General features: G+C 47.1%; 1 protein-coding gene across 9 annotated transcripts in view; it reads left to right on the forward strand.

The window, feature by feature from the left end:
* Positions 1–24,945, forward strand: part of DAPK1 (death associated protein kinase 1) — a 190,826-nt gene that overhangs the window by 99,853 nt on the left and 66,028 nt on the right. For all 9 annotated transcript variants that reach the window (XM_045469752.1, XM_045469745.1, XM_045469750.1 and 6 more), the window contains exon 3: positions 1,295–1,516. In XM_045469752.1, the coding sequence (XP_045325708.1) occupies positions 1,295–1,516 (222 nt within the window). The remainder of the gene's footprint in view (positions 1–1,294; positions 1,517–24,945) is intronic.

Consider the following 24,945-nt stretch of genomic DNA (forward strand, 5'->3'; position numbering starts at 1 on the left):
AGGGGGGGGAGGAGGGGAGGGGCAGAGAGAGAGGGAGACACAGAATCTGAAGCAGGCACCAGGCTCCAGGCTTTGAGCTGTGAGCACAAAGCCTGACACGGGGCTTGAACTCACGAACTGAGAGATCGTGACCTGAATCAAAGTTGGACGCTTAACCGACTGAGCCACCTGGGCGCCCCTGTTATTGTACTCTTTTAATATAGGCAGGAGGCTCTGGTTACATGCTGTGGCATAGGATATATCGATAGGATGCTTTCCTCTGCAAGAAATTGAAAACCCAGATCAAACTGGCATTAGCAGTAAAGAGAATTTATTGGCTTCTGTTGCTGAAAAATCAAGGGGCAGATGGCTTTCAGGGTAGGATTGATCCAGCCATTTCACAGTGTTACCACAAATCTGGTTTCTTTTCTTCTACTGGCTCTGCCTCTGCAATGGTTGGCTTTAAACCAAGAGTGGACCTCCTCCTGAAGTCCTAAGATGGCTGGAAGTGGCTTTTGGTGTCATATAATTAAGTGTTAACATCCAGAAGAGAGTCTCAGAAAAGGTCTTTGTCTCTGCATCCTCCGAAAGGTCTTACTTAGGTCGTGTGCCTGTCAGTGGAGTCAGGAAGATATAGTACACTGATTGGCTTAACCTCAGTCACCCTATGCATATCTATATATGGGAGTAGAGTCAGCTTCCCCAGAAGTGCAGGGTCCCTAGTTATAGATATTTTTGGGAAAGGAGGGAAGTGTGTGATGCTGGAAAAGCCACCAACAAATGTTAAGTATATATGGCTTATCAATCCCTGAAGTATGAACAAATACATAGCTTTCATTGTTGTTGTTCTGGATGTTTCAACTGATAAATACTGGTCCTAGAAATATGTCATTGAAAGCAGGGCCCTATGTATTTTTCTCTCAGTTCCCCCATCTTGATCCCTTGTTTTCCTAGCCATACAGGAGAAGGCTTGTCAGAAGGAGGTCAGGTCGGGGAGCTCCTTCCTGCTATCCCAGAATCTGAAACGGGAGGGAGGGAGGAAGCACAGAAAATCACATTATTAACCCATTCAATAAAATATAGTTCAAGAAAAGAATTTGTATTGCTTGCAACTTTATTCATAAAGAAACAGGTTCAATGAAACCAGAATGTCATAAGAAATATGCCTGCTTCATTTGTTAATTTCCCACACTGTGGACTTTCCTCCTCGCAGTTCCACAGCCCCTCCTCCCCCATGCCACATCCTTGCTCAAATCCTCTCTTTTCCAGTGAGCAATAAAGAAATGACCTGTAACCTCTCCTCCTCTGTCTCCAGTGGGCAGTTTGCAGTCGTGAAGAAATGCCGGGAGAAAAGCACTGGTCTGCAATATGCCGCCAAGTTTATCAAGAAGAGGAGGACGAAATCCAGCCGGCGGGGCGTGAGCCGCGAGGACATCGAGCGGGAGGTCAGCATCCTGAAGGAGATCCAGCACCCCAACGTCATCACCCTCCATGAGGTTTATGAGAATAAGACGGACGTCATCCTCATTTTAGAACTGTGAGTGCCGCCTTCGTGGCTGTGGCTGGGCCGAGGAGGCATGGGGTGGGGATCAGAGTGGGTCGAGGTCAGCCCTTGGCGTCCCTGCAGCTGGACAGCTCGGGGGCGAGCGCTGAGCCTCAGGAAATAACTCTGCTTTGCCTAGTTCGAGAACAAGCGTGAACCGCCTGCCCTGAGGCCTGGCTGTGGTTTCCTAGAATGACACTGAAGAGCAGCTGCTGTGAATGTGGTCCTGCCCGACTTGCAAAGAGGCCCCCAAATCTTGGGGCTCCTCTTCCTGTGTCATCCTCCTCATCAGTCTGCTGAGTTTTATGATAAACTTTAAGCTTATGTTCTTTTTCTCCTCTCGCTGTTCCTCTGCCTTCCCTCTGTTTTTCTACTTCTCTTCCACCTCCCTTGATTTTAACCCCCCACCCCCATTTTCAGCTGTTGGAATTGTCAACACTGATTATATAAAAGGGTAAAATTGAGCCAGAGGTGATTATAGGACTTGTTTTTAAAGCATTTTGCTTATTTTCTTAGGCAGGCCCTGCCTGTAGGATGTTATTGTGGGAAACTGATCTCAGCCTGTTGTTCTGTGTTGTATCTGTCTGTTCCCAGGCCCCTGCTTGAGGGCCCCACTCCTCTCCTGCTGAAGAGACAGGCTGGAGGAGGCAGGGGTGGGGGGTAGGAAGCTCTCTAAGAGAGCCTGGCTGGGAATGCCTCTGATGTCTCTGGGCTGCTCCCATGGAGGTGAGGACAGGAGCCATGGATGGAGCAGAAGACAAAGGGACAAACAGTCCTGGGTGGTTCTCAGTGATGCCAGGCTCCACTCGTTTCCTGGGTCCTCCCGAATTCACATCTGCCCTGGGCCAGCCAAACAGCTCCCCTGGTTTGCAGACCATTTAGGGCTAGGAGGCGATTTCTAGACCAGAAGGGATGGAAGGAAAGAGGTTTATGGAGGGCCCAGCCTAGCCCTGAGGGCATCATACTCTAGGCTCCCTGGGCTTTGCCATCAGAGGGTTCTGGGGCTGCCCACAGATTCTCATCTGTCTCTGGTGTAGGGGCACTGTATTTTAGTGGGTCTGAGCAGCAACTTTCTTAACTGGAAATTGGGGTTAATAATAGCTATCTCAGCAGGGTCTTGAAGAAATACGAGAGTTAAGAATTTGACAATACTAAGCACAGCGAGCCGTGAACATGTTTCCTTCCTTCCGTTCAAACAGAAGATCCCAACCTCTGCCCTAGAGACATTTGGGGCTGGATAATTCTGTTTCAGGGGCTTGCCCTGTGCATTGTAAGGTGTTTAGCCGCATCTCTGGCATCTGCCCAGTAGATGCCAGTAGCACCCTGCCCACTGTCTGTGACAACTAAACCCACCTGCACACAATGCCACATGTCTCCTAGGGGACAAAATATCCCCCTTCTCTCCATGGAAAACTCCTGCTTTAAGGAAGAGCAGGGCCTTAAGAACATAGGGGATTAAGGGGCCCTGCTGGGGACAGCAGAGAAAAGAGAGGAGTCAGAGTGTAATCCTCGCTGCGGTTTCATGTGGTGACTCTCGAGAACCAGACGGAACTGAGATCAAAATCCAGGCCAGTCCTTGACCATCCATAAGCCTGCATTTCCTCTCTTTAGGCTGTTGTAAGAGACCATAAATACAAAATTCCTGGGGGGGGGGGAACATTACAAATCACAGCTGTTTTGCCTTTTCAGAGAATTCCAAGGTTGTATGCAGTGACTCAGGAATGTCTCTTATCTTCTCTATACACTGAACTGTTGGCTGCTGCCTGAAGCCTTCTGGCTCCCACCTGCCCGTGCACATTCTGGGTTCAGCTTGACCCCATCCCGTAGACATTTCCCGTTAGGTCCATTTATCCTATGCATAAATTGGGTGATATATAGGTATTTTTTTTTTTTTTTTTTTTTTTTTACCATTTGATTTTCACAATTAAAAAAATCTCGTAACGGTAAATTTGATGTCGGGGGAGGGTTGTGGAAGTTAACACATGGATTTGTGTAACCACCACCCAAATCAGGATTCAACACAGTCCGATTACCCCGCAGGCTTCCTTGTCTTACTCCTATAGAGTCACACACACCTTCCGCCCCCCTACCTCCTGGCCACCGCTGAGCTCTTCTGTCTTCTCAAACGTGTCCCATAAATAGAATTGGACAATATTCAGTTTTTTGAGACTTCTTTCACTCAGCACATTACTTTTCAGTTTCATAAATGGGTGCTTTGCTCTCTTTTACTGCTGAGTGGTATTCTGCGTGGATGCTTGTCTGTCCATTTACCCCCGGAAGAACATTTGGGTTGTTGCTGGTATTTGGTGATGGTGAACAGAGCTGCTATAAAAATTCACTTGCAGGCTGCTGTACGAACTTAAGTTTTCATTTCTTTTGGGTAAATACCCACGAGCCGTGAGTGGGATTGCTGTGTCACACATAACTGCGTGTTTAACTTTCTAAGAAAGTGCTGAGCTGTTTCCTGAAGCAGCTGCACCGGATAGCAGTCCCATCAGCAAAGGATGGGAGTCCCAGTTGCTCTGCCCGCACTGGCAAGTGTCAGTGACTTTTATGTGTCAGTTGGGGTGTCGGGAGACATTTGATCCAGTATAATTCTGGGTTGTGTCTGTGAGGGTGGTGCTGGATGAGATTACCATTTGAATCTGTAGACTGAATGAAACCAGTTGCCTTTTCCTGGGTGGGTGGGCCTCATCCAATCAGTTGAGGGCCTCAATAGAACTAAATGGAACCTTACCCTGAGTAAGAGGGCATTCCTTGGAGCCTAGGACATTGGCTTTTTCCTGCCTTAGGAGTGGATTGAACCATTGGCTGTCCTGGGTCCCTAGCTGGGTCCTGCCCACTCACCCTGCAGATCTGAAGACTTGTCAGTCTCCATGATTATGTGAGCCAGTTCCTTAGAATAAATCCCTTCTCTCTCCATGTACACAGATATGTGTCTCCTACTAGTTCTGTTTCTCTGGAGAACCCTGACTGACACAGTCAGAGGGAAAGTGTAACTCATGTTTAAGTATCACAAGCCTGCCCCATTTGTATATGTACTTTGCTGTGAAGAAGTATTTTAATTTTTAATAGATTATTCAAAACATTAGGTCCGCCCGGAAGACACAGCCATCTTTGTCTTTGAGGAAATTATCGTTGTTCTAAATTCTAATAGCTTTAAGGGAAGATTAGCCATCAGTGACATATTACATCCCCTCTTTTCTTTCTTAAGAATGCTAAGGTATAGGGTGGCTTAGGAGAGAATCAACTTTAAGAATTTGTGAGAAAAGAGCCGTGTGACATGATAGTGACTACTTGGCTGAATCTTCTGCTTCAATAGTCTTTTGGTGAATGTATTTATCCGATTGATTGCTTTGGGGTGATCTCCCAGATAAGTAGTACTTCCGTTCAGGCTTTCTGTGAAGCTTGCTCCCTCCTTGAAAACTTGTCCCTGACTCCACTTGTATGTGTGAGTTGTCACTTGCAAACTCCAGGCCCATCCGTGCATCTGGGGTGAAGAGACCCCAAACCACTACTCAGTTCCCCTTTTCGCAAACTGCCTCCCATGACCTGGGTAAGGTACAGAAATGGCATCTTTTCTGTCCTTTGTAAAGAAACTATTTGGTGTCTGTGTCAAAGGCAAAGTTGTCAAATCCTAGCCCAGGATCTGCTCTTAAACAATTTTGTAAGCCATGGGACGCCTGGGTGGCTGATTCGATTGAGTTTTGGCTCAGGTCATGATCCCAGAGTCATGGGATTGAGCCCCACATCGGGCTCCATCCACACTGAGAGCGGAGCCTACTTGAGATTCTCCCTCTCTCCCTCTCCCCCTCTGCCACTTCCCCTCTAAAATGTGTGTGTGTATATGTGTATGTGTGTGTGTGTGTGTATATATATAAAAGAATTTTATAAGCCTTGAAAGTAGCTTTAAATAATAGCCTCCCCAGTTGTTTTACTGGGGAAGAATCATTTGTTTCATAGCTGATCTGCTCAGCACAGCAGGCACACAAAGGCGTTAAGTGATGTCTCATCTAGATTTCATGTCCTCTATGTCCCACTGTCCCCTAATGAAGCCATGCCAATACGAAACTCTTTTCTTACTGTGCTGTTACTCACCCTGCATTGTTGCATGGGCAAGCCACTTTAAAACTTTGATCGTCAGTGTTTGAGTCACTTCATAACTTCTGTTACCTGGTAGAAAGGGAAGCTAAGCTCTCAGAACTTAAAGTCAGTGCTGATCAGAGCCACCAGCTTCTAGAATTTCATTCCTAAACTTGCCACTTAGAAACAGCTAAGTATTTCAGGCTGTGGATGGTGATGCATTTTTCTCCCTAACTCTCCTCCGGCCAGATATGGTTCAAGCCCAATCGCAGAGGCCAGAGAGGGGCGATATGTGAGCAGGTATCATGTGCATGGAGCCTCGCGGTTGGTCAGGCATCGGGAATAGTGGGGACTGTGACTCAGCCAGAACCCTGATGCCTCACCTCCGTGGGCAGCCACGAATCAGTTGATTGTTGCCACGTGGGATGTTGGATCTTGTGTTGCCAAATCTTGCAACTTTTTTTCCAAGAAAAGTCTGTAACCTAGGCTTTTAATGTTGGCAGCTCACAGTAGTCATAACAAACAAAAATAAAACCTGTCTGAGGGCCACATGTGACCTGTGACCTGAGACTCCAGTCTGTTTTATCACAGCAGTATTAGTTGGTCACCACTGTGGGGGAAGCAGCGTGTGATAGGTATAGTCAGAGGCAGCCCAGAAAGGCAAGACGCACACTTGGTGTCATTGAACATCACACGCAAAATCATGGAAAATGATTTATTTTTTTAAATTTTTTTAAATGTTTATTTATTTGAGAGAGAGAGAGACAAAGACGGAGACAGAGACAGAGCATGAGCAGGGGAGGAGCAGAGAGAGAGGGAGACACAGAATCCAAAGCAGGCCCCAGGCTCTGAGCTGTCAGCACAGAGCCTGACGCGGGGCTCGAACCCACGGACCATGAGATCATGACCTGAACTGAAGCCGGATGGCTAACCAACCGAGCCACCAGGAGCCCCGAAAATGATTTTTTAAAAAATGGGCAATGTGGTTTAACACAGTGGTTCTAAAACCTCAGCGTGCGTCAGAATCTTCTGGAAAGCCTGTTAAAATATACGTTTTTTGGGTGTACTTCCAGAGTTTCTGATTCAGTGGGTCTGAAAATTGTCATTTTAAACAAATTCCCAGGTGATGCTGATTCTGCTGGTTGGTGGTCATCTTTTGAGAAGCTGTTTCAGGTTGAATCGTGAAATGTTGAAATCCTAACCCCCAGTACCTCAAAATGTGATCTTATTTGGAAACAGGTCTGTACAGATATATTTGGTTAAGATGAGGTCATTTTGCAGTAAGGTGCGTCCCTCATGTATGACGTACGGTGACTGGTACTGTTATAAGAAGGAGGCCGCGTGAACACAGAAACTGGAGTATTGGAGTGATGTGTCTATTAGCCACAGGGGAGAGGCATGGTCCAGCTTCTCCCTCAGAACCTTCAGGAGGAACGGAGTCCACCAATACCCTGATTTTGGACTTCTGGCCGTCAGAACCTCGGCAGGGCAATAAGAGTCTGTTGTTTTAAACCACTCAGTATGTGTACTTTGTTAAGGCAGCCCCAGCAACTAATGCAGAAGGGCTGGTTGAACAGAAAATGGTAATTCCTAGACTGGGAGCCCACTCACATGCTAGTCTAAAGTTCTGTAAGCTAGTCAAAACCAGAACACAACGCCTAATTATGGTGGTGGCTCCATCGGGCACCTGTCTTACTCTCTGCAGAAGGCCTGGGCAGAGGAGGTGATAAGGGTCTAACTCAAGGCAGGGGCAGACGTCACCCCATCCCCGCCTGCTCCGGGGTAGTCATCCTGGTAGCTTTGAATCACCTTTCTGGAAGTTACCAAGAAAAGATTTATGAAGTGAAAATGCTGACACTGCCATGTAAGTATCAGTGGATTGTAGCAGAAAGTGAGCCAGTTTGGGTTTTCCAGCCTTAATTTTTTCTCCTTATCTGTTCTGTTTGGAACTTAAAGAGGAGCTTGAAATCAGCTAGCTAGCGTGTTCACTTTCTCTCTCTCTCTTTTTGTGATAGGAAATTCAGTTTAATTAGTACATTAAATATTAGTGCCTATATACATTGTTATATACTTTTTTAATTTAGAAATTTAAATTTTATTTATTTTTATTGTAACAAAAACACATGAAATGGACCACCTTGGCCATTTTTAGGCACACAGTAATGTTAATTGTGTGCACCTTGTTGTACAGTAGATCTCCAGAATTTTTTTCTCTTGCAAAACTGAAACCCTATGCTTTTGGAATAACAGCTCCCCTGATTAGCTTACTTTTTGACTTTGGCCAGGTTAATAATTGCTGGGATTCAGCATGCCCATTGCAAACAGCCCCTGAGTTATAGTCAAACCTTTGTGCAATATTAGATTACTTTAGGCAGGATCACTGTTAAGTTGGCTCCCTCTCTCTTTCACCACCAAGCCAAGATGAATTTTTTTCATTGTACACCAGCACAGGGTATGCAGATGAGCTCATGCCACACTGACGTCAGCTCAAGCCTAGAAGAATCACAAGAGCTTTTCAAGAAAAAAAAAATGCAGTGGTTGGAGTGACGGTCTCAAGATACCTTCAAAGGGGCAAAGTTGTATCAAGCTGAATGAGTTGTAGGGATGTAGGCGATGCTGGTAGGTGAGATGTATCTGATGCTGGAGACCTGTCAGCCCCCAAGCCCCACCCCTGCCTGTCCCCCCGCCCCCTGCTCTCTGCTCCACTCCTCTCCTGGTCCTCACAAGACACAAAAGCACACTCAGATTGCTTCAGTGCTATTTTTTTTTCCTAGCTACATTTGTTCCTTCTTTTTGAGCTTGTGCCAGCTCTTCTGACTTTTTGAACTTTTGGTTTTATTCAGAAAGGTAATTTCAAGATCTGTTCTGGTTTACAGTTTTGGCACCTTGCTTCTCAGATATCTGATATTAGGCAAGAGCGGAGAACCGAAGTGCATTTGGCAGCGGCTTCCCCTTTCACAACAGAACTAAATCACACAAAATTGGTTATTTTCCCGTTCAGGCGCTCTCTTGAGAGACAAAACCCTGAGTGTTATGTCTTCCCCCACACCCTCGCTTCTTGCCAGTTCAGTCGAAAAGCATTTCCTTACTGTTTATTCAGTGGGCATTTTCACTCACTTATGTGGATTATTTGGTTGCTGGATGGTCTTAGAAAACTTGGGAAAATGGCAATGATAAAAACAAACCAGATGTGGCATCTGAACTCATAGATCGTGGGTTTTTTTGTTTTTTTGTTTTTTTGTTTTTAACCGGATATGCATTGTCTTAATATCTGGCTTGGTGTTCCCTGTGCTGTCTACATGAGTTGTTGGTATTTGCAATCTTTCTTACCTCCAAGAAGGACCTGTAGTTGCCGTGGTCTGGTGAACGGGTACCATTGCTGCCTGCCAGCCGGCCTTCGGGACATCCGTGGCTCCAGTGACCGGCGATTCTTGAGCCCCTCCCCAGGGACCGCAGACTACTTTAGGACACTCTGGGGTAATCCAAATCCCTGGGAACCGTTCACGCTTCCTCTTGGAAGCCATGTCGCAAAATCTCTTTATTCTTCCTGTCTTGGTCACCCACTGTCCTAACCAACACTTCGGGAGGATATGACAGGAGAATTCCGTGGGATTGTGGCTTAACTGGCCCTTCAGACATTCTGATTTCCTCTCTTGCCCCATTCCCTCTTCTTGCTGCCCCAGTTTCTTTTATGCATGGCTTGGCCATCCCAGTCACAGGTCCCGGTCTCCCTGTACTGCTTGGCTTCCCCTCTGCATCCAGAGCCCGGGTCCCTCCCAGGTCAGGGGCTGCCATTTTGGTGCTCCAGGCTCAGCCCAGACCTTCCATCTGGCTTTCCTCCATGCTGATCCTGTGGCGCCCACATCGAGGCACAGTGCATTCAGGTTTCTGGGAGCGTGGTTGGTGGGATGGTGGTTCAGCTTGGAGACAGGAGCCTGGGGGGACTCACCCCCAAAAGAGAGAGCACCCAGACCCCAGGACGTGGGTGGGATTCCCTTCTTAGGCCAGTGTCTAAGGCAGGTCAGTAGCAACCACTCCCGATCAACCATCCTCCAGTCTCTTAGAACCTCCTTTCTGCCTCACATCATTGCAAAATGTTGCTTAAAAACGAATGGAACACTTCTAAGGCAGCCTTCTATTGCTTTTTTTCTCCTAATTTGTGTTTCGAAGTAACTGAATATTACCTGACCTTCCCATGTTTGCCCCACCCCTTTTCCTTCCATGTGTGTCACTTGTTTTTCATACAGTCAGAGTCACTGTAATGCAGGTGAGGGACGCCAGGCTAGCAGGGTGGCAGTCAGTATTTGCATGTTCCGTGTGCTCCGGTCTGTTAACCAGCACGGTTACCAGGTATGGCTGCAACCCGAGTGCCGTGTTGACAAAGTCGGCTGTCAGACATGGGCTCAAAGACCCTTCCCTTGGTGACAGCAGCGTCAGTGATTTGAGTCGCCTGATATGCTGAGGGGGAAATCGAAGTAGAATTGGTTGTTTCGGAAACGGGGTAGAATGTTCGCTTCTCCTGAGGTACTTCCAGTTTGCTGAGGATCTTCGCAAGCTGTCTTGAGAAAGAGGATGTAGGTGAAGGACGAGACAGGCTTTTCGTGGAGAAGGGAGGGAAGCTGCACTTCATCTGACTCTCCGGGTTAGCCACCGTGGGGCCCCTGCCTTCCATACGTCATGTCAGTTAATATTCGGGTGCAACTCCAGGGTATGGTCACCACCCTGCAGGTTCAGAAAGCTGGCCCAGTGTCTCTGGATATAGGAGCCGGGGATTCTGATTCTCAGACAGTAGCTTTTGGGGGAGGGGATTTTTTTGTTTGTATCCTGAAATTCTGCCAAGCCCATGTAGGATTTAACCTAAAAGGCCCATTGCCCATCTCTTATATAAAAAAAAAAAATTTATGTTTATTTATTTTTGAGTGGGGGGAGAGAGAGAGAGAAAGTGGGGGAGGGGCAGAGAATCAGCTCAGAGCCTGGCATGGGGCTTGAACTTGTGAACCGTGAGATCATGACCTGAGCTGAAGTCAGGTGCTTAACTGACAGAGCCACCCAGGCACCCCCTCCCCCTTGTCCATCTTTTAAACGCTGCTGTCTTTGGAGGTTGTGAGGGAGGCAAATGAAATAAAGAAGACCCCCTTGGAGCACCGAGGACTCTCCAAACCTACTCCACTCACTGTCCTCCTCATCTGGGGCTTGGCCAGTCATCTCTGGCCAGGGCAGGCCAGTTACCCCCCAGGGCACCGATTCTCATCTTCTGTGAATCTAGAGCTGTATTTGCTCCTCTTTAATTTCCAAACAGTAACTTATCAACTTTTGGAAGTGAACTTGGACTTTCAGGACCTTTCTGTTTCTCTGCTGCTTCTCCAGCAGCCATGTTGTTCCTCCCCCTAATTTCTTAGCATTTCTGTGATGCTAGGAGAGGGCAGAGCACGTTCTACTGTAGCTATGGGAATGGTGAAGTTCAGGAGGTAGGATGGCGTTGTGACGGCTTTGGTATTATAGCTCCACGTGCGTTTTCTCCCCACCCTCAATATGTTTCTTTGAGGGCAAGACCGTGACCTGCTCTGGCGCCCACAGAACTTAACACTGTGGTCCAGTAAATGTGTGCAGAGTCCAAATAGAGCGAGAAGAATATCATGATGTAAGGGATGGGTCATGTGTGTCTCAAGAACAGTTGACCATTGATGTAGATGTTTTTTCTTTGTGAGTTGCTGATCTACTTGCTTGGGCTTCAGGAAACATAGTCTTGACTAAGTCTTCTAGAGGGTAAGGAATAAAAGCTTCAATACAATAGCCAAAAGAGTAGAAACAACCCAATGTGTATCTCCTGATGAATGGATAAACAAAATGTGGTCTGTTTGTATGATGGACTGTTACTTGGCCATAAAAAAAAGAATAAGGTGCAAATACATGGTACAACATGGACGGATGAACCTTGAAAGTGTTGTGTTAAGTGAAAGAAGCCAATCTCAAAAGACTGTATATCATATGATTGGATTTATATGAAATGTCCAGAATAGGCAAATCTGTAGAGACAGAGAGTAGATTCGTGCTTGCCTAGGCCAGATGAGGTACTAGTGGTGGAGAACGGGAATGGCTACTGTTGGGCACAAGGTTTCTTTTGGGGTGATGAAAATATTCTAAAATTAGATTGTGGTGATGGTTGCACACCTCTGTGAGTGCACTAAAAACCATTGTACTGTACACTTTAAAAGAGTCACTTGTTTGGTACATGAGTTATAGCTCAATAAAACTTTAGAAAATATCTCTGATGGCTCCCTCCTTCCTGTAGAATGAGGTCATGATCCATAGAGTATATAGGATCTTTGAGGGTGTCCAGCACCCTCCTTATGGACAACCACTTCTCCTCTACACCTTTTGCCTTTGCCCCTGATGCTCACGCTGCAGAGAAGCTCTTGCCTTTACCACATTATTCCATGTTCTTACCTGCAACCCATTGTTTATGCTCCACCCTCTGCCTGATGTGCCAAACCTTGCCCACCTGTAGAACTCCTGCTCCTCTCTTAAAAGTCCAGCTCACACATCCTCCTCTCTCTCTTTGGCTTTCCTACCTACCCCATTAGATTTCATTGCTTCCTTAATGTGTATTTTCATCACCTCGTAGAAGTGTGTTGATTATAACGTTTACCATACTATGCTTTATTTTTTTTTTAATTTTTTTTTCAACGTTTTATTTTATTTTTGGGACAGAGAGAGACAGAGCATGAACGGGGGAGGGGCAGAGAGAGAGGGAGACACAGAATCGGAAACAGGCTCCAGGCTCCGAGCCATCAGCCCAGAGCCCGACGCGGGGCTCGAACTCACGGACCGCGAGATCGTGACCTGGCTGAAGTCGGACGCTTAACCGACTGCGCCACCCAGGCGCCCCCCATACTATACTTTAAATGTTTATGTACATTTCTCCTGCAAGGGACTGTAAACTTTCCAGGAGATGTGCCAGCATTTTACTTACCTGTCTTTCTGCCTCTGCCTCCCTCCCTGTAGGAGAGGGTGTGAATACAAGCACCTGGGGCTGGTAAGAGTGGCTGAAGTTGAATTCCGTCAAGGAGACCAGCTGGGAGATCCTGATGGACAGCAGTGAGGGGCCTTTCTAGAGTAAGGACAGTGGGGACGACAAGAGGGGACAAAGCTAAAGCTCTGCCTCATTTGCGACCTGCCAAAAGTACAGAGCAGTTTGTCACCGTAGCTGATTTCCACGTTGGGCCTGAGAGGGCTGGGCTGTATGTGTCAGCCAAGTGCCTGGGATGGGGAAGTAGAGTAGAAGGGTAGCTGGTGGGGTTCTGAGGGACAGGAACTGAGAAACTACTATGCGCCTGGCATTAGGATGCTGGACATCAATGACAGTCAGAAGTGGGCACCTAAAATTCCAGCTGCTGATTGTCACTGGCATCTAATACTAATCTAATAACGCCTGTAACAGGGTAGGCACTCAATCAACATGTATGCAAAAGGAAAAGGAAGGAGGGAGGGAAGGAAGAAAAGGAAGGAAGGAAAGAAGGAATGAAGAAAGGGAGGAGGGAAGGGAGAGAAAGAAGGTGAGCTCTTCAGACAATCAGAAGTCACCTTTGCCCAGTGTGCCATTCTGTGTCACACTGACCCGGCTCAAACTCTGGCAGGGTCCCGGGCTGACTATGCTGTTGAGAAAGAGATCCAGGTCTCATCTCTATCTTTCTTAGAGGTCTCGGGTCACCCACCCCCCTTCTTGTCACCAAGGTGTTCATTAGGAGGCGCTCGGCTTGATGTCCGGCTTCTACCAGTGGCCAGGTTTGTTAGAGCTCCTGGAGGGAAACCGTGGCAGGAGATGGTCTGATAGCATCTCCCTCTGCTGAATGAGTGTCATCTCTTTCACCTTTCCCACCTCTTCCTCTTCCCACTCTTCTTCCTCCTCCTCAAATCCATCCTCAGACTCAAGGGTAGGACCACTCTGCTTTAAGCCCATTTTAAATCACAGCTTTCCACGTCTCGGGGGCTGGCTCAAGAATGGGCAGCTCCAGAGGCCCCTGGGCGGCTCAGTTGGTTATGCATTCGACTCTTGATTTCAGCTCGGGTCATGGTCTCACGGTTCATGAGTGTCAGCCCTTCGTCGGGCTCTGCACTGACAGCGCGAAGCCTGCTTGGGATTCTCTCTCCCTCTGCCCCTCCCCCTTCTCCTCTCTCTCTCTCTCTCTCTCTCAAAAATAAATAGACTTAAAAGAAAGAAAGAAAAGAACGGGCAACACCATCCTTCAGATTGGCGAGTATCCCCTATCTGATGGGCAAGTGGTCTTTCATCCTGGGATTTCTGAGTTGTCGACAACAATTAGAAGCTTTCATTTGAGCCCTTTGGGCTGGATTGTCAGGGAGAATAGACCCAGTCAGGGAGCAGGAGGAGAGATGGGTCCCTGTGTTTCCCTGGATAATAATAGCCTTCCCTTGTTTTCAACTAGATGAGACTGATTGGTTTTGGAATAAACCTCCATCTATGGCTGTGCTAGCTTGGTTTACTTCCCACTGGCCTTTTGTTCCAGCACCTGTTATGGTGACCCAGGCCGAAGCAATGTCTGGCTGCCCCAGCTTTTCATTTGCTCCAATTTTCATTGGCCTCATTATTTCTGTGGGTCTCCAAAGCTTGGACAGAAGCCATTAAAATAAAAAGAGACTTGGTGTGTGCTGTGGTCAGTCTTGCTGTGGCCTGTATTTCCCTTTATGTGAGTACTTTCTGTACTTCGGGAAATCGGTGTGGATCAGTTGGAAGGTGGGGCTGGTTTCTCTCTCAGCCCTTTCTCTACCACCCCCATTCCCACCATATTGCCTGTGGGCGTGCTCCTCATCTCTTGTCACATCACGCCAGTGTGCGGTGCACGTGGTCATTTGTTTGGAGCAAGGGCGGGGGGGCGGGGGGTGGAAACAGCTGAGGCTATTTGTGGCCGGAGATGGCCACCCTCAAGGTCCATCCAGGCAGCTCTGGCCTCCATCCAGACACCTAAGGGCTGGGGCCCCTGGGCCTCTGAACACTTGTACCCCGTTCGTGGTAACCAGGTGGGCGGGTTTGGCCACTGAACTCTGGGACACCATACCCACAAGGTCATATGCGGCCTTTCTAGTGGGCTTCCTGCCGAAACCAGGCCAGGCAGGGAGTCCTCCGTTCCTGGGGCCACATGTGCCCAGCATTCCTGCATTTCCTGGCCCTCCTAAATGTCCCAGGGAGTGGACAGTCTTTATGGTCAGCGTCGTGTGTATCTCTCTCATTGTTGGTGTGGCGTTTCCTGAATGTTCTCCAGGCTCCACATCTCTCTTGAAATATAGGGCCCATGACTGTCTGCAGTCCTCAGGATGTTGACTGATGGGGGGGACAGGCCTTGGGCCTCAGGCTCTAAATCCACACTGCATTCCCAGCACACCTGTTAAGGATCTCCTCTGACCCCGCGTTCCCGCTCTGGCATGCTAGCATCTGCTTTTTCTCATCTGAATTTGCTTAATTTCACCGAATGTAGACATTTCTGACACTCCCTCTCTACCTTCCCTTTCTTCTTCCCCATCTGGGTGGTTCCAGATCCAGGACTCCTCATTGCTCTAACCCAGAAACCCAAGAGTCTACAAATGTCCACACTGGCTCCCAACACGGCCCTTTCTTGCACACTACTACCTCTCTTCAAGGGTATCCTTTGGTCTCGTGGAATTATTTGGGAAGCAGATTGAGCCATCTTCCACAAAGGTTTCCATTCTTGTAGTCTTACACTTTTCTCCTCTTTACCTTCTTGAACTGATGGACTCCATCGTTTGCTTTTTGTTTGTCTCTAGAAGTTTTCTGGATGCTTTAAACTGCTTTTTATCACTTTGGCACATTTTTATGCTACCTCACTCCATCCATTCCTCTTTCCCAGGTCTCTTCTCGCTCCATCCAGTATGGAAACAAAAATGCAAGTACGGAACCAGGAAACAAGCAAGTGTTCAGAGTTGGGGGGGGGCACTATGGTGTATGGGAATCCACTGTAGGAGTGACGATCACCCTCATAAGACATGCTGTAGGCGTCACCTGTCACCTCAGTGCCTGATCCTGCAAAAAACAACCATCAGCATTTACTTCTCCAGAGAGCTGGCTCTAACCAGCCACGTCTCTGAACCACTAGCATATTTTCAGGCGTTGCAATCATTTTGATCTACTTCATGAGCAGAGGACAAGTAGATTCTATTCCCAGAAACAGGAAGAGAGAAACAAAAATGTTTTCGGTTTTGGTTTATTGGCGTGTGTTATAAATGTCTCATTATATTCCTCATAAGTCTTCTTCAATGGGAATCTTCAATGTGAAAAAAAAACCAGAACTTTCCCCCCGCCCCCAGTACCTTGTCTCACTGGGAACTGCAGCCTCTTGTTTGAAAATCTGACTCAGAAAACTGTGCCTCCGTTTTCTGGCCTTGAATTTAGCAGGCCGTCATTTAAATGAGGGAGGTGGATAATCTTATCAGGGACCACTTGGACTGGAGCACAGTTGCCTATTACACACCATCCACAGCCGCCGTCATCTTCTTAACAGCTGAGTAACGTGGGCAGCTCATGTCTGCTGGGATTGATAAGGCATGGTGTGGTGTTTTTGTTTTTGTTTTTGTTTTTGTTTTTGTTTTTTGTTCTGTTTTTTGTTACCAACCCAGCATTCTGTTTCCATCTCGGATACTGGGAAAAAGTCATGATTCTGCTCTTTCATCTATGAATGAAAGTGATTGCTTTAAAATCTTCATTTTGCCATGGTGGCAATGCTTTATTTTTATTTATTTATTTTTGAGAGAGAGAGAGAGAGAGCGAGGGAGGGAGCGTGAGTGGGGGAGGGGCAGGGAGAGAGTGTGGGAGGGGCAGAAAGAGAAGGAGACAGAGAATCCCAAGCAGGCTCCACTCTTAGCACAGAGCCTGATGCAGGGCTCAATCTCATGACCGTAAGGTCATGACCTGAGCCAGTATCGAGTCTGATGTTTAACAGACTGAGCCGCCCAGGTGCCCCGGTGGCTATGCTTTAATCCAGCTTCACAGATGAGTCCTTCATGATGGTAGAAGACAAGGTTTTTGAGGTAAGGGGCCTTGGGGATCTCAACTTATTTCCAAATGTGAATCTTTCCAGATCAGAATCTTGCTTTCCCTACCATAGCTGGCAGAACTCATGGGTTTGGTCCTTTACGCACAAAGCGTGCATGCCCCAGAGCATATAAACCAACTCTCCATTTGTTCAATACCATGTCCTGGTTTACTTACCAATCACAACAGTCTGTCCCCCTTAAATCGAGGAGTTCCCATGGATCTGAGGAGTTCACCTGGATGCAAAGGAACTAAAATAAAATGGGTAGTTCTCGGAGAGTTTGGGGGATCAGGCAGAGCCACCCAGATGGAGTGGTTTATGTGGTGGGCCGGAGGCGGGTTGGGAGTGGAGGTTTGAGACGAGTTAGAACTTCTGTGGAGGTTTCTGGGCATCAAAGCGGAAGGATTTTTGACATTTCCTGAGCAATTACTATATGCCTTACTCTGTGCTAAGTGCTTTTCATTTCATCTCGTTTAATGGAAAAGCCATAAAAAATGTCAGCCTCTTTCGAAAGCTTGGCCTTAGAAGCAAAACCCCTAAGATAAGGAGGTGAAACATTTCCCCTGTGTGTGGAAGGTAACTTAAGGGTCTGTATTTTTTTCTGAACATTTGCCATTCATTGAGGACATTTTATGTGTCAGACACTTAGCTAAGTACCTGGCATATCATTCAAACCTAACAAAAGCCCAGGGAGGTAGGACTCTGAGGCCCCATTCTGGGTGTCTTCTGCTGTGTAACAAACTACTCGGAAACTTAATGACAGCCATCATTTGTTTTGATTTTGAATCTACGATGTGGGCAAGGGTTAGCTGTTCTGGCTTCTCTCTGTTCCCTGGAGCATCAGCCTGGCCACTGCATGAGGCAGGATGGCCCCTTCAAATATGGCTCTCTTACTTGACCAGCACGATGGTGCTGGCTGTAGCTGGGAGTTCAGTCAGGGGTGCTGGCTCTTATCCCATGTGCACCATTCATAGTGCTGCTTGGGTTCACCCACAGCATGGCAGCTGGGTTCCCAGGCTAAGTATTCCAAACAGGAAATGGAAGCTGCCAGTGTCTTAAGACTGACATGGGATCACTTTTCTCATCTGCTATTGACCCAGCAGACACAGAGCCTACTCGGGTTCGAGGTATGGAAAAAGGGACCATGGCTCTCAGTGAGTCATGTAAGAATTTGCAGCTGTCTTCATTCTACCAGAGGCCCAGAAAGGTTAAGTGCCTTACCCTGTATCACACAGCTAACATGTGGCGAGGCCCCCTGAGCTCTGCTTCTTAGGGATTCTGTGACACTCCTGAGTTGGTCAGAACACCTGACTGACCTCAGTCCAGGTTTCTGTACCTTTTCCTGCCATTAACTTGGCCTCTATATCAATCCCACCACAGCTACAGAAACCCAGTAAAGCACATCCTAGAAACATTCCTAAATCACTTTACTTGGTTTTGGAATTGCCTTTAGGAGCAAACTTGGAAGAATCCTAGACCTGAGAAGAAAAGACCCAGGGGTGTGTGAGAACCATTTTTGGATACAGGAAGGATGGTGTGTAGGTCCCAGAGTGCCTTGTGTTCTGTTGGCCGTGTTGTTCTTGAGCAGGGCTTGGCCAACTACAGCTGGGGAGCCAAAGCCTGCTGCCTGTTCATGCACAGCTCTTGAGAAGAAAATGGCTCTACATTTTTAAACGGTTGAAGAAAAAGGCAAGAAGACTGTGGAGCAGAGTCGAAAAGTTGCAACAAAGACCAAATAGTCCATGAAGCCTCTTGCACAAAAGTTTGTTGACCCTGGTTCTAGAAGGCAGAATCAGGACCTGTGTTACCAGAGCTACATTTCGGGTCTGCGTAAGAAGACATTTTCCGACTAGCCTTGAAGAGGAATAGCAGCCCACAGCTGGAGGTCATGCAGGCAGGTGGCTGTGCCTAGGATACTATAGGTCAGTGGTGTGCTGGAGAAAAAAAGTGTGTAACATCTAGCTCTCCAGGCAAGAGGAGCCCTGATTTGTAAAGTTTGTCTATTTCTATGGTACAAATCCCACCGTGGCCAATTTCCAGTTCCGATATAATGTCACTCCAGGAGGAGTGGGGAAGAGAGGCACATAATCTGCTCTTGGAGCCCCAGTTTCCCACCATGACAGGTTCAGGGGACCGACCGTGTGTCACACTGCCCCTCAGGTAGCTCCTAATCTAGGGACACACCTGGGTTTGGGGAGGAACGAAAATGCTGGAAAACCTTTGAAATTCTACCTGCCTCTCTGGGCTCACGGGGAACCGCTATTAGTATCTACAAACGCAGGAAGACTAAGTTCTTGCTCTGGCTTCACAGAGGCTACACCCCACCTGCTATTCCATTGTCCCCACATTTGGTTCAAAAAATCTTGATTTCTTCAAAGAGTGACAAGTGTGACTGCGTCCAAATTTAGAATTGGTCTAACAAAGCATCACTTGAAGCAAAGTTACAAGACGAATCACAGATCGGGAGAACACATTGGGAATATAGAAGAGATCAAGGTTTTGTGTGGAGAGGACGATGTTAACACTTATCAGCCAATTAAAATGGAAAAACAATTGACAGTCCAATAGGAAAATGGGCAGAGTGTAGACAGTTTACACCCATTCAGATACAAAAGGCGGAAAAACGTGGAAAACGAGCAGTCTTTTGATCTGAAAGGGCAGCAGTCTCTCTGTTAGCAGGGACAGGTAGGATACAATGGTGATTCATTTATGTCATCCATTGGATTGGCCCAAAGTAATAATACCAAGCACATGAGCTGGGAAACCATGGCACGTTCACCAGCTACAGCTGACGAGCATAAATTGAGACTAAAAACAAGCCTAGCCTATGACCTAGAAATTCCAAATTGGGCTATACATCCAAGAGTCCAGAAAAACTCTCACCTCTTCAAGAGGCAAGTACACACACACAAATCATTGCGTTATAGTTTGTGATAGTGAAAAATCAGAAGCAGCGTTAAGTCCATCAGCCAGGGAATGGCTGAGTAAAACTTTGGTCTGGAAAGGCCCATGGCCGTTGGGCAGCAATGAAAAGGGAGGGCGCAAGAGCTATTTCCCAGCGAGCATTGCCAAGGTGAGATCCCTAATTGCACAATGACGCATACAGTCCGGTATCATTTCCGTTCTTAAAATGTAGATGAAACAGTGCTGTGCAGTTCACAGAACATACTGAGAAAGTTCTGGAGGGCTACAGGAGACGATAGGTGGAGAGAGAGAAGGCCAGGACCCGGCAGGAAAGGGATAGTTAGAAGGGTCTTTAGTTTTATGTATGGGTGTGTTAATTTTTCTTAAAGGAGAGTATATTGATGTATTTCTTGGATAATATTTTTAAGAGATATTTGTGTATTTCTTGGATAATATTTTTAAGTTAAAAATGGAGTGACTTCTGTAAGAGAATGTGCCAGCTAACTGGGTAAGCACAGATCTGTGGGGTTGGCCCTCTGGGGGCTTCATGGGTGAGGTGGGGGAGTGGATGGGTGTGGTGGTCCTTTTGGCCCCATGAGATTGAACTTCCCTTGAGTACTGTCCCTCATCACCTCTCTCAGCTCCATACAGGCCTTGGTATCCTCTCCACACTCTTGACTAAGTGAGAAATCACGTCTTTAATCTCCTGTGGCACAATCTAGACAGGGCCATGTTACGTCTTTATTTGACAGGAGAGAAATAGTCACATTAAGTGGATGGTGTTGGGACTGCCAGCGCTTCCTCTTGCTTGCAGGTGCCTGCCTGCCCCATCAGGACCCACTTTCTCCCATTCCCTCCCCCACCTGGCTGCCCTCAGGCACATCTAGATTCCTCTCTGTCCAGACCCAAGGAAACAGAGGCAAAGCCCACCTTCCAACTTTAAAATCTAAGAACCCACCTTTTCCCCCAGGTTTGTGCCCCAGGAATGACTACTCATTTCAGGGAAGCCTTGGTGTATAACCAGTGAGCAGCCTCACATCCCTCCTTGGCATGGCAGCCATGTCCAAATCCCACCCCGTAGGCTCCCATCTGGACGTGAGACACAGAGGGCAGCTCAAGGGTTTTCCTCACCCGGACACCTATGGTTAGGTGGAGTGAAGGCGAGGGACGGCTGCCTGGAATATTGATAATACTTGTCGAGTGCCAGATGCTCTTAACCGAAGTCACATTTTCTCCTTTCATCCCCGGTAGTAATAATGAACAGTAGGTTTTATTATCTCCATTTGATAGACAAAGAAACTGCCTCTGAAAGTAACTTAACCTATCTGAAGTCATGGAGTGCAGACTGAAACCCAGAATGTCTGCCTCCAACGCCTTTTACCCTTTTGGTGATGTTCCTCCCGTAGGGATTTCATTCTAGAAACCCTGGGAAGGCTCCTCCCTGTTTCCTGCACAGCCTCTTTGGGTAAAGTGAAAGATCACTTCCCCCACCCCACCCCCACCGTGAATTTTGGGTGCCAAGCATGCTGTGTTGTGAGGATCCCCAGAACTCTTCTTAAGTTGTTACTTGAACTTTAATTTGAGGTGAAACAGACAGAAAATGTACTTTCAGATATAGTTTATGTTTTGGATTCAAAGGAGGCAGGGCTAATTCAGAGGAGGTGTGAAGTTAGGAACTCCTTTGATGCTATTTATAAAGTGCCTGGGGGGATAACACAGTATCTAAGCAGAGAATGTGTTCTCAAGCCCCCAGGCTACTGCTGACCTTAAATTCACACCTATTTCACAAATTCCACAAGGAGGGGGTGTTGTGTTTCTTTCCCTTCAGATTACCAGCTTTGCATTCCTCAAAGTCTTCAATTACCTGGGGGATTTCCTTTTGGACCCTGAGAGGTGACAGTGTGAAAGCCTTCCAGGGCTTCCCCCTAGATTAGCAAGAAGGAACCTGATGGTGACAGTAGAGCACTGAGCTCTAATTTTTGTTCAGAGGCAGAGCCAGGAAGAAGGCGGGTACTTACCTTCAACACCTTCACATCACGTCCCGCACGATGTAAGAGAAGGATCATCTCAAAATGTTGGGGAGGTTACTTCAGGACAGGACCAGATATGCATTTTTCATTCACATTTGTCTGATGTGAATTATTTTTCAAGTTTATATATTTATTTTGAGAGAGAGAGAGAGAAAGAGCACGCGCGCGCGAGCACACAGGTGAGGAGCAGAGAAAGAGGGAGAGAGAGAATCCCAGGCAGGCTCTGCACCATCAGCATGGAGCCTGATGTGAGACTTGAACTCATGAACTGCGAGATCATGACCTGAGCCAAAGTCGGACACTTAACCCACTGAGCCACTCAGGCGCCCCATGACTTGAATTTAAAAGTTTTTATGACGGTGCATGAAGGGACCCTTCTGTCCTAGGAGAATCTGAAAACAAGGCTAACAAAAGACGTGAGCAGATTGGGATTATCCTCCCTCTTACTTCCTCCACTGGTCCTGAGACGCTGTAGCCAGCCTGTAACATTTTGCTTGCAGCCTGTGAGCAGCTACTACCTGTTATGGGTTGAGTTGTATCCACCCCCCAGAAAAAAAAAAAAAAAAAGGGACAGAGATGTTGAAGTCCCAACCCCCAGTACCTCAGAATGTGACCTTCTTTGAAAATAGAGCCTTAATGGACGTTAACCAAGTGAAAATGAAGCCACTAGGGTGGGTGCTAATCCGGTTAGACTGGTGTCCTTGTAAGAGGGGAAATTTGGGCATCACACACAGACCTGTGCATGAGGGCAGAGGCCTGGAGTGGTTCATCTCCAGCCAAGGACACCAGAGGTTGCCAGCAAACTGCTAAGACTGGAGAAGCAAGGAAGGTCCCCTTAGAGAGTTCAAAGGGATCACAACACTGCTGACACCTCGATTTTGGAGGTCTAGCCTACAGAACTTGAGACAAGAAATTTCAGTTAGTTTGAGCCAACCGTCCCCCTCCCCCATTTGTTGGTGTGGTCCTAGCACACTAATACAACTACCTCTAACTCACCCTCGTAAAATACTCCTTCAGGTGAAGTAAGGTTGAGAATTTCAGTTTGTCTGTCACAGGTAATGTGACGTGTGTTCCGAGGAAGATTGCAATGTCCTCTCCTGTCCTACGTGTTGTGTAGAATGTTGAAGTTCCCCCCATCAAGAGATGAATTCTACATCTCTCCTCTTGAATCTGGAGGAGATTTTGACTTGCTGTTGAGGCTGTGTGACTGCTGAGGCAGCTTCCACCCTGGAACGCTTGCCCTGAAGCCATGAACTTCCACGCAAATGGTCTCCTTGTCTTGAGTCTGCCATGCTGTCAGGAAGCCGAAACCAGCCCGCATGGAGCCATGACTTTACATGGAGAGAAATGCCCAGAGAGCCCCCCGGTGGTCCATCATCCCTGTGCTTTCAGCTGCAGCTACTGTCTGATTGCACCTTGATGACAGACCCTAAGCCAGAGCTACCCAGCCAAGCCTTCTTGGATTCCTGATTCACAGAAATCGAAGGAAACAACAAAATGATTGTCATGTTTAAAGCCACTAAGTTCAGGGAGCTACGTTGCACAGCACTAGATAACCAGAATAGTTACTGTACTCTGTTCTTTGCATTGGTTGCTTTCCTTTAATTTAGATTTTAAAAAATAGATTGTATTCTTACTTCTGGTTAAATAGATTGGTATTCACAGAAGCGGGAACACAACTGCAAAATCTCAGTGGCTTAACATAATAGGATTTATCTCTCACTCAAATACAGTGTGGATGTTACAGGTTGGGTGGGTGGCCTCCAGACTGGCTCGGGGATCCGTATTCTTTCTTCTTAATGTCTCTGCTGCCCTGGTTCTCCTCAGGGTCCCCTGCCGGGCCATCGGTGTTCAGGTAGCCAAAGAGACAGGGGAAAGAGTGAGTGGAGAATAGTGCAGGATATTTCAGGGGCCAGGCCTGGGCCTGAAATCCACAACCTAGGGCCAGAGCTGGGGTTGGGGGCCTGTGTGCTGAGGCCTATCCAGTCCTAGCAGGCCAAGACCTGAACGTGTGTCCTGAATTGTTCCAGTGGCCCCCTCTTCACCAAATGGGGAAATCCAGCCCAATGCTGATGAATTCTAGCATTTACCTTGAAATGCTCATCAGGTATAGTTATCTTGTAGCCAAGAGCCCCTGCAGTTTAGGTTACGACCAGTCCTCTTCCACAACAAGTCCTACTATATCTTGGACAATTCTTAGCAAAAGTCAGGGACCCTGAATAGTGTTATAATTCAGAAATCGGAATTCTGTAATAGTTTCTCTGTGTCACTCTGAAGGCACTGTGTTTTTAAAATTCTACATTCTGTGGGGCGCCTGGGTGGCTCAGTCGGTTGAGTGACCGACTTCGGCTCAGGTCATGATCTCACAGTCTGTGAGTTCGATCCCTGCGTTGGGCTCTGTGCTGACAGCTCAGAGCCTGGAGCCTGCTTCGGATTCTGGGTCTCCGTCTCTCTCTGCCCCTCCCCTGCTCATGCTCTGTCTCTCTCTGTCTCAGAAATAAATAAACAAAAATTTTTTAAATTCTACATTCTGTGACAGCAGCGTTTTAAGGGAGGCATTGGCGGCAAAGGAAGGCATGGGGAGGAGAGGAAACCTTCCTATTTTCCAGCTTTCTTGGTGAAAACAGCAATGCTTATTAGCATGCATTTCACACAATTTCCATGATAATGCTGTAATTTAAAACACTCTGAGTCAAAGACCTAATAAAGGAGGTTAGACTTGCTTTCTAAATTTGCTGCACAGATTGCTCATCTCTCTCCCCATCAATCTTCCTTCTCTTAAGCAAAATGTAAAATTTGGAACGAAGAGTGGAAATACCAAGGTTTTGGCTGATCTTGTTAGCATTACCCTGCTGTTCCCCAACAATATTGTGAGCCTTTGAGTTCTGGTTCTAAGCCTGTATATGGAAAAAGTCCTCAGGTTACTTTTTGCCCTTCTGAGATTTGGGGGCTAAGTGGGGTAAATTATCCAGTGATGCTTATAATGCCCCCAAACCTTTGCCAAAATCATGTAGTGTTGATTTCCTTGGTTAATGACTAAATAATTGATGAGTTTTATCAAATTGAATATTTGATAAGCCATATTTAAAATTGATGGCTAGAACATCTGCCTTTCCGTGTGAAGGAGAATGAATATATATGTACGGCCTTCAGGGCAGTAGGAAACCAGTGATGGGTCCAGGCCCAGTGAGGTGGGGGCTCTCCCAACACTCCTGAAGTCCAGCTGAATAATTCCCTGGACGAACCACAGCATGGAGCTCATCATGAATGCCATGAGATTCGAACAGGGCCTGGAGAAGGATGATGGAGAAACCAGAGATGATTCAGGTCTCCTTCCTCT

This window comes from Leopardus geoffroyi, chromosome D4 (genome assembly GCF_018350155.1).
Source record: "Leopardus geoffroyi isolate Oge1 chromosome D4, O.geoffroyi_Oge1_pat1.0, whole genome shotgun sequence".
NCBI classification, from domain to species: domain Eukaryota; kingdom Metazoa; phylum Chordata; class Mammalia; order Carnivora; family Felidae; genus Leopardus; species Leopardus geoffroyi.